This window comes from Condylura cristata, unplaced genomic scaffold (assembly GCF_000260355.1).
Source record: "Condylura cristata isolate star-nosed mole 26May11 unplaced genomic scaffold, ConCri1.0 scaffold00004, whole genome shotgun sequence".
NCBI classification, from domain to species: Eukaryota; Metazoa; Chordata; class Mammalia; order Eulipotyphla; family Talpidae; genus Condylura; species Condylura cristata.
Genome location: NW_004567105.1, coordinates 64,152,686 through 64,162,751, shown reverse-complemented (window position 1 = coordinate 64,162,751; position 10,066 = coordinate 64,152,686). Strand labels below are relative to the sequence as shown.

The following is a 10,066-nucleotide window of genomic DNA, read 5'->3' as shown; positions in this document are numbered from 1 at the left end:
CTTATAAATGTCATGAATGTGGGAATTCCTTCCGTAACCATTCACATCTCACTGAACATCAGAGAATTCACACTGGAGAGAAACCTTATAAATGTAATAGGTGTGGGAAGGCCTTCAATCAGAACACACACCTCATTCATCATCAGAGAATCCACACTGGTGAGAAACCTTATTTATGCAATGAATGTGGCACTACTTTTCGCAAACACTCAAATCTTAGACAACATCAAAGAATTCACACCGGTGAAAAACCCCATAAATGTGATCATTGTGGGAAAACTTTCCAAACAAAGGCAAACCTATCTCAGCATCAGAGAATTCACACTGGAGAGAAGCCGTATAAATGTAAGGAATGTGGTAAAGCTTTTTGTCAGAGCCCCTCCCTCATTAAACACCAGCGAATTCATACTGGAGAGAAACCCTATAAATGTAAGGAGTGTGGTAAGGCTTTCAGTCAAAGCACACCACTCACTAAACATCAGAGAATTCATACCGGGGAGAGACCCTACAAATGTAATGAATGTGGTAAAGCCTTCATTCAGAGCATTTGTCTTGTTCGGCATCAGAGAAGTCACACTGGAGAAAAACCCTATAAGTGCAGTGAATGTGGGAAGGGCTTTAATCAGAATACCTGCCTTACTCAGCACATGAGAATTCATACTGGAGAGAAGCCGTATCAATGTAAAGAATGTGGGAAAGCCTTTGCTCATAGTTCATCTCTTACTGAACATCATAGAACTCACACTGGTGAGAAGCTCTATAAATGTAGTGAGTGTGAGAAAACCTTCCGCAAGTATGCACACCTTAGTGAACATTATAGGATTCACACTGGTGAGAAGCCTTATGAATGTATTGAGTGTGGAAAATTCTTCAGACATAGTTCAGTCCTGTTCAGGCATCAGAAGCTTCATCGTGCTCAATAATTCTGGCATTTAGGTTATGAAAGTTGTCTAAAAGGATGATTAGGAATCTGGCAAGAAGGAGTCAGGTAGAGTTCCTAGAGGGAAGAATGAAGAAGCCTTGGTTATAGCCCTCTGAGAAGAGTATTCCAGAGATGGAGGTGGGAACCTGGAGAAAGCATAGCCTCCTCCAGGTGGGCATCAGAGTATAGACAGGAAGGTCTTGCTTTCTGATAAGTCATTCATAATCATTGATGACATTAGCCACTTGCCACTCCTTTCACCCTCTTGACTCTCATTCTTGTGGAAATTGTTTACTAAGCACTGTGTTTCCCTTCCTAGAACTCTGTCTTATTGTCTCGCTGGCTGGTAGGCTGTGGTACTTTTCCTGACACAGCCATGTAGAAGGGTCTGCAGTTCTGAGATAGTGCAAGGCAGTCTACAGACTCCTGAGGCAGCTCTACTTTGGTGGAGGCTGCCTGACCTATGGAAGTGGAACTATGAAGTTGCAAAAAATGGGAAAAACAGTCAGCATTCGTTCAAAAAACTAAAATATATGTGGCAAGAGTTGGGCTGAGCTCTACAGATAAAGGTAAATGGAGATCTTTTCCTCATCCTCTTGGAATGGAGGACAATTCTGGGACTAAGAAGGAAATATGGAGATTTTCACTGTCTTCTTTCATTTTGAATTAACACTTCACAGTTTCAGGTGCACATCCTTAGCAAAAGAGACACTGCCAGCCTTAATGGTGTCAGTTTGTGGTCAAGGAGAGGAAGGAACAGCTTTGGTCCCAGACCAAAGAATACAGGCTCTCCTAGGAGAAAATGCTCTGTGCTGGGCTGTTGAGTAGGCCTCAGTGTAGGAAGTCTGTGCTTGACTGAGCAAGCCACCTAGGCACTCCTGCTCTGGCCTAAGGTGTATGGCTGTGTCTTGCAGGTTTGACTGGTTTGCTGGGGCCAGGGGAAAGGAACCCACGAGGATTAGCAGATCCAAACAGATGCTAATTGGCCTTCAGGGAAGAAAGGATTAGTGATGTAGGAAGAGAGTTTTTAAGAGTGGAGGGTTGCAAAACCAGTCCTTGTGACAATATTGGTGGCTTTACTGGGGAAAGCAAGGTTTCATGTAAGTATGCCATTGGTGGCTGTAATGATGGATTTGTTTGATTTCAGGTGTTTCCACTTTTACTAGGGCTACATTCTTAGATAGTTACCCTTACTTGTAGCTTTTGAATGTCTAGGTAAAAACTTTTCAAAGGATGAAATTGGAAGGAATTTTTATTAAAGAGGTTGTCCTTTTCAAATACCTTAAAATCAAGTTAGCATCATTGGTCACTGTGATGGTATTTTTTTATTCATTTGAGAGCAGGGACCTGTTTTTGCTTTTATTTTCCTACTTCTTTTCATGTTTTTAACTGCTATCCAGAAATTGACCTCTGGAGTGAAGATCTGACTGGTATTTGAAATAGTTTTTATGTTCTGAAACTTACAGTTTTAAAAATAATGGATATTAAAAACAACTAAAGTAAGTAGATTCTGTAGTGTTTGGTTATTTTAGAAATCAGCATTCATTATTTTCTCCCCAGACCAGCTGTCTTGTATGTATTGATCTGAGCCTTCATTTGCCACTAATGGGAATGTGGCAGAAATTTTACACTTTTCTTTCGAAGATTATGTTTTCAAGAACTGCCATGGGATATTTTTTTTTTTAAGATTTATTTATTTATGTATACAGAACTGGGGTACAGGCCAGAGGCTCGGGACGGTGAGAGGCTTCACCAGAGACAGAGCGGGGAGCAGAACAGGCAGATCAATGAAGTACACTGCTGAGGGGAGCAGCGGGCGGGTCAGGAGAGGTCTGCCACGCCATGTGGTCACCTCCGGGGCAGGCGGGAATCGAACTCATGCGGAAGTGGCTTTAGCTTCTCAGTGCAGTGCTTTAACCCGCTGCGCCACCAGGGAGGGCCCGGGATATTTTTAATAGAGTAAATTAATAGCTATGGACAAAAAGTTATCCCTTGAAAATTTTATATTTCATGCACATAAAATACAATTGAAATCAAGTTAGCCATGTATTTATACTTCTAAACTAAAATTAAGGCTGGAATTCATGTTGGGTCACACTAAATCTTCAATAAATGTTTGTTGAATTAACATATTTTGATCAACTGTTGTCATCTCAAAACTCTAGGAACTTCCTGATATGTGGACATAAAAGCCATATCTACACATTCCTATCTTGGATCTCTTGAATGGAGAGTAGAGAGAATAGGAATATTTCCTGAGGAAGAAATAAGAAGAGCTTAAGCGTGAAAGCATTACTGATTTCTTGTTATGAAGAGTTTCTAAAATGTACTGGATACAACGATGAGTTTTTGATTCCCCAGGCTCAGAGTGTGGTATCATTTTCATTGCTTGGAGAAAGGGGAAGGAAATGAATTCATTACCCCAATGCCTTATCCCATTTTCTCACATGTTCCTGATTTTCTCAGTTACTGACTCACCTTTGGCTTGTTACTCCAACTAGCCCCAAATCTAGGAATTGCCCTCTTCCTCAGTCTCCCCTCTAACTCAGTCTTTATATCCAACCAACCCTTAGATCTTGTTGAAGTTAACTCTTAAATCTGGAAACCATTGACACTGCTGTGACTTTTGTTACAGCTTTGTTCCTGGATTATTTTCCCAATCAGCCTTCCAGTTTCTTGTCCCTTTCACAGTCCTTCTGGATGTTCTTTGCTAGAACTTTTTCTTCTTAGAATAAAAATCCAAATCACTTAAGGAAATACCTGAAGCACCTTCTCTGGCCTTTTCCAACATCTCCACCCTCAGTTGTCATTCTCCGCTTCCCACATTGTTCCATGCTTTGAGTTCCTGTGGCTCTACATCACCACTGGATCTTCAGAACCTTTGTCCTTATCATTCCTTTTGCCTCAATTCTTTCCCCTGCTGCTTTTGTCCAGAAAGTTCCTGTCACTTATGTGTTCCAAGAACATCTCCTTAAACCTGATTCTGAACTCAGGTATTTTTTGTTTCTGTTTCTTGTACCTTCATTTTGTGTGTCATGTACATTAAAAAAGTTACTTACATTCTCCATTCACTGATCTAACAGTTCCATTAGGGCACGGTCTACCTGCTTTATTCATCTTTCTAGCCACAGCATCTGATACTTGCACTTAATGTGCTTACTATTTGCTGAGCTCAAATAAAATACTGAGTCAGGAATTTATACCAACTTGTAGGTTGGGATTTAGGTTACCAGCAGAAAGGAGGCATGACAAGTATACAAGTATATCCAGGAAGTGACTGCTGGGAGCAAGAATTCTGAATCTTGCCTCTAGATACAGAGTGTGTGGTTGTATTCAGAAGAGAATCTCTAAGAAAAAGCAAAAATACTTTTTTTGTTGTCACAAATTAGGCATTTAAATGCTCCATCATAGTTTAACAAAGTGCTTTCAGATGGAGTGATGTTAGGGTCAACAAGGAGAGGAAAAATGATTATAGCTGTACAAGCGGAGTCATGCCAGTTGGAATATATGAGATAATAGAGGCAGGAGCAGAACACTGATGGCCTGGTAGGAGGGTGTGTTAGCATTTCCTGAACTCATGGCTTTCCACAAGCTGTGAAGTGATGAAGAATTGGGGTGAATTGCTTGTTTCCACTGTGCTGAAATTTATTTGTGAAGTCAGGATATAGTTGGACAAGGCCACATCAGATCCTCAAAACAAGAGAAAGCAACGGTGGTAGTTGCCCAAGGCCACACAGTAAATGTCAGGTGAAATTAAACTCCACTGTCCCTTCTCACTTGTCCTTCATATTTCTCTTTATTGGCCAGACCTCTGTGCCATGATGCATATATACCCAGTTGAACACTAAGGTGTCCAACTTGCTCTATTTTGAGGAGGGAGGGCCTTTTCTTTACATCAGGGAACTTTGTCCACCAAATCAGACCTTCCTGAGTGTGAGGGAGAGAAATGAGCTGACTCTTTATATTGTACCATCCCTTCTGCCTAATGCAGAAATCTAATCCTGACCTCAGTAGTTTCAGTTATATTCTGCTTCAACTGTTTGCCAGAGTAACCATTTTAGTCTTGTGGAATTTTTTTGGTGTCTGTTCTTCCCATCAACTTTACACCTTTCATTGAAAGAAGCGCAGCCCAATTTGCTACCCAACACAAAGAGTTTGTCAACCAGTTGACCAAACCAAATCAATGATTTGAAGCAAAGAGATTTTTAATTACTGATCATACAGGAGACAGAGGAATCATTCCCAAAGTACTGACTTGCCTTCCTAAAGGGAGGATTTTTTTTTTCTTGATAGGACTATTGGTATTTGTCAGGACTGGGACAGAGGAATTTCTGGAATGCTGGTTATAGAGTTGCAGTGTAGTATCATGACCAGATTGTACCTCTACAGATTTTATGTTCAGACAATGGAGCCAAGCACTCCCTTGGTGGGGATTTCATTAAATAAGTGGGCTTTAGTGAGCCTATGGTAATGTTAAGTCACCAGTATTCTCTGTGTGCACCTTGCTTTATGATTTAACTAGTTTGGGCCCAAATGAATAACTGACTCTTAAACAGTCAGAAATAGCTTAAAGGTTTTCTGAGAACTTGAGTTTGCTTTGTAAATCTTTTGCCTTCTGGTAACAAAATTGCTATTAAGCTCCAGATTCCTGATTAGTAACCTATCCTGCCTAGGATACTCCTCTCCAGGGCTAGTTTCTACTTAGTAGTTTGCTGACTCTTAGAAGCCTTGATGTTGGGAGGGAAATAATTAGACCTAGGTTCTCTGTCCTGTGGAATGTCAGGGGCTAGTGTAGGGGTAGGGATGGAAGATCTTCATTTGAAAGAAGTGCAAAAAATGACATTTGATTAAAAAAAAATTACCAGCATTATGTTCCACAGCATGGAGTTGACATGTTTAGTGACCTCAGTCTGTGACATTTCCACACCTGATTTCAGCCTCCTTTTAAAGGGATTTCATTTTGGAAAAATAGCTTATCTGGAAATTTAAGCAGGCAAACTGGTATTTTATTCAGGATGTTTTTTTTTATTACCCCAAGTGTTTTCTGAATTCCTGCTATGTACTGCACACTAAGATATAATGGCAATCAAATAGAGCTATTTTTCTGAATTCACATGTTAGTAGAAATCCTGGAAGTGCATCAGATACTCTGCTGTCCATTCGTTCCTCCATGGAATACACTTGTAGGATGAGCCCCTGTGTGCAGAATTAGTTCTATAAGTAAGGAAGCAAAAAAAAGGAAGTTTTGTATAAGCAGGGCACAAGGGCTGGGGAGGTCACCAAATTCTATGCTCAACAGTGGGTACCAAGGGCTTGAGTGACCTCACAATAACCTATGAAATTTCCTACCACTGTTATCCTCTTTTATAAATGAGAAACACGTAAACACTGAGAATCTGGGATTTAGGCCCAAAGCAGAAAACTTGTTCATCTGACGAATTCTCTTAACGTACATCCCTAACTAAATATTAGGATGTTTGGGACTCGGAATCCAAGGTCAATAAATGTGTGTGAGGAAGGCTGAGACCACCTTTGTGACAACCTTAAAGACTTCCAAAGAACAGCAATGAGATGAAAAATTTTTTAGGATATAAATTTGGCCAGGTTGCAGGATGACTTGATCTGCAGTAAGAGCGCCTGTGATGAGCCCCCCTCTAATTTACACTAAGGTTCCTTATAGTGGAGTGGGACACGCTGACGTCCAGTTGGGCGCAGTATTAGGAACCTGGCTCCTTAACTCGGTACAAAAACCCATCTATGGGAAGGGAAGGAACCACCGAGATGAACTCGCTTCCGCAGCCTAGAAGTACCACGGTGGTACTCACTGCGGCGCGAACTGTTGACGTCACAACGTCCGGCGCGTCTGGGACTTGCTTCCGGCGGCTTAGGGGTTCCGGGTGCGGCCGGGAGCTCGTGTGTCTTGGAGCCGCTGCGGGTCTGGGACTCCTGCGGCTAGTTGGTCGGTGTTCCCCGTACAGCCTGCGGCCTTTCCTCCTCGGATTCTCGGGAACTGACGACCTCAACGCCTTTTGCGGGTGTGCGAGACCTTTGCAGCATCCCGGCGCCAGGTCGCTCAGAAGAGGGTAGGGAGGAGGCTAGAATCCAGACTCCTTGACTCAGTTCAGTTGCTTCTCCCACTGCCCTCTACCACCATCGTCTTTGTTTTGGAAGTTACTTACTACTCAGTAGGCCTGGAGTGCCTTTGAGCTCATCTCAAGGAGTTTTTATCCCTTATATTTGGAGCTTCTGCACTCTTTCTTTAGGGATTATCCATGTGTCTATGAAGTCTTCCCACTCATTTACTCTTTTGTCACTAGAGAGCAAGGTTATTCCAGACTTATAATAGTCATATGGTTGCAGATGGCTTATTTCTGGCTTCCTGTGATCTAGAGTATGAAGGTAGTAGGTTGACAAAGGTGTCCTTTCTCTTACCTCTGTGCCTCAGATTACTTCCTTCGGATTACAGGCACATGTACAGGGTCTCTATTCTTCACATAAGGGCATTTTCTCCTTAGAGAAGAGCCTCTAGGAGAAATTCAGTGTTACCTGTATTCCTAATACATTGTTTCTGGGTACGAGAAATTTAATTCAAGAGCCACTGGTCCTGTTAGGAACAGGAACTGAAGTAGTTGTGACTGCCATTGTCATTGGGCATCAGGAAGTAGAGGAGTCTGGGTATTTGCTGAATTAGTAAGAACAGTACTGGATGAACTGGATTTTTAGGTTATGGGAACTCTATGAACAGATCGTATTTATGATCTGAAAAACTAACTCTAATTTAGCATGTATGCTTTATATATGTGTCTATCTGTATGTAATGCATGAAGAAGTGCTCAGAAGAAAGTTAATCAAAATACTGTTTTCTCTGGGTGGGAGGATTTCAATGCTTTAATTTTTGGACTGACTTATAGAATGATCATGCATTCTTTGTATAATTGAAAAAAGGAAAACCTTTTAGACAATAAAAGGAAGTGGAAATGTGTTAGCTTTGGTTTAATATTTTAAACTACCTGAATTTCCACCACCTGGAGATGTTTTTGTATATAGTATACCCATGCTAGATGTTTATATACAGAGACTATAGGTGGATGATAATTTTCTTCAACTTTTATCTTACTTAAGATTGGTGTACTTATTCTTTATTCTATAATTAACCACTCTGGATGATCCCAAATTATCTGCACTAATTTTTAGTATTTGAGTGTTTACTTTTAGCATTTGGGTGTTTTAGAACCTATCATTATAGAAAATTTTATAAATCCCCCCATGTTGCTACAAAATTGCTTTTTGTCATATCATATATTTAAATCTTCTCCCAGGTGATATTTTTTTTTTCCTATTATGGAAAGAAGATAAAAATTAAGACTACAGGCACATGTAGAAGGCTGTTCTGCACATAAGGGCATTTTCTTTTGTGAATTTGTTTTTCAGGCAGGAAGTCCAAACCCTATGCCAGTGTTAAGTGGCTTGAGGAAGATTTGGAGAGTCACTAGTGCTTGTATGCTGAAAAAGGCCAGCAGGGGAAATGCTGCAGAACTGAGCATCAGAGGATTCACACAGGACATATACACAGGATCTCCGTGGAGAATAGTGTTAGTCTAATGATAATCCACTTTGAGAAAATACCTCATAAGTATCATGAATTTGAGAGAACGTTTTCTGTAAATCTGTGCCCTTCATTTTATGACAAGTAACATGAGCTCCAACTAGATTCTACATATTATGTGATACTTTTGAGACTTAATATGCAGAAGAAATCTTCAAAGTGTAGTGAATGTGGAAAATTCTTTACTCAAAAATCTTCTCTTATGCAGCATCAGAGGATTCACACAGGAGAAAAACCCTATGTATGTAGTGAATGTGGAACTTGTTTCCGTAAACAGTCAAATCTTACTCAACATCTGAGGATTCATACAGGAGAGAAACCTTACAAATGCAGTGAATGTGAGAAAGCCTTTCAAACAAAAGCAGTCCTTGTCCAGCATTTGAGAATCCATACTGGAGAGAAACCTTACAAGTGCACGGAATGTGGCAAAGCATTTTGTCAGAATCCATCCCTTATTAAACACTTGCGAATTCATACTGGAGAGAAACCATATAAATGCAATGAATGTGGGAAAGCTTTCAGTCAGAGAATATGTCTTACTCGACACCAGAGAAGTCATTCTGGAGAAAAACCTTATAAGTGTTATGAATGTGGGAAAGCCTTTAATCAGAGTGCATGTCTCATGCAGCACCAGAGAGTCCATTCAGGAGAGAAACCATACAAATGTACTGAATGTGGGAAAGCCTTTGCTCAGAATTCTTTCCTTGTTGAACATGAAAGAATTCACACTGGTGAGAAGCTCTATAAATGTAGTGAGTGTGAGAGAACATTCCGCAAGCAAGCACATCTTAGTGAACATTTCAGGATTCATACTGGAGAAAAGCCTTATGAATGTGTTGAATGTGGGAAGTCCTTTAGGCACCGTTCAGCGCTTGTACGACATCAGAGGCTTCATGGCGGAAAATAAAACTTGGGATATAGCTAGTGTGGAAAGACAAGAGAAGTTTCCCTTCTAAATTCTTAGGAATTTAGCACTCAGTATTCAGCTGACATGTTTGTTGAATAAGAGGCAGTGTTGTGCTGGGAAAGTGGAGATCTTGGAACTAGAAAATACATTTGATGTGTAACCTTACTCTCTCCTAACTTCAGTGGCCCCACCCAAGAATAATGGGGTTGTCTTGAGAATAAATTCTATGTACTAAATACTGCTATTGGTTTTGAGTGGCAGATGTCCCACAGGTTTATAAATTTTATTATTAAAAACAAGCAGTGTTCTTAGGGGAAAATGCTCTTGAAACTGGACCATAATTTTTATGTTTAATCCACAGGCTATTTAAATTAAATGTCTACATATAAAATCACACTTTATCCTTGAGAAAATTGGATCTGCTTTCACTTTAAACTATTTTTCATGAAAAGATAAACTTCACTGACTGCATGAAAAATTCTTTTGCACAACTTATTTTTTTAAACATCTTATTTATGTATACAGAACTGTGGTACAGGCTAGAGGTGCAGGAGCACTGAGAGAATTCACCAGAGACAGAGTGGGGAGCAGAATAGACAGATCGACAAAGGACACTGCTGAGGGGAGCAGC

At 40.5% G+C, this 10,066-nt stretch overlaps 2 protein-coding genes across 2 annotated transcripts in view; both read left to right on the top strand.

The window, feature by feature from the left end:
* The window catches only part of ZNF502 (zinc finger protein 502), an 8,765-nt gene extending 333 nt beyond the window's left edge, over positions 1 to 8,432 (top strand). Inside the window, 2 exon segments of the mRNA XM_012735197.1 lie at positions 1 to 831; positions 8,354 to 8,432. The exon segment at positions 1 to 831 is cut by the window's left edge and continues 8 nt beyond it. Of these exon segments, the coding sequence (XP_012590651.1) occupies positions 1 to 831; positions 8,354 to 8,415 (893 nt within the window). The 3' untranslated portion in view covers positions 8,416 to 8,432.
* Positions 8,433 to 8,436: 4 nt separating this feature from the next.
* Positions 8,437 to 9,947, top strand: ZNF501 (zinc finger protein 501). The gene has a single exon (XM_012735200.1). It carries the CDS (start codon positions 8,668 to 8,670, stop codon positions 9,433 to 9,435), a length of 768 nt encoding a protein of 255 aa, XP_012590654.1. The 5' UTR covers positions 8,437 to 8,667; the 3' UTR covers positions 9,436 to 9,947.
* The last annotated feature ends 119 nt before the right edge of the window (positions 9,948 to 10,066 follow it).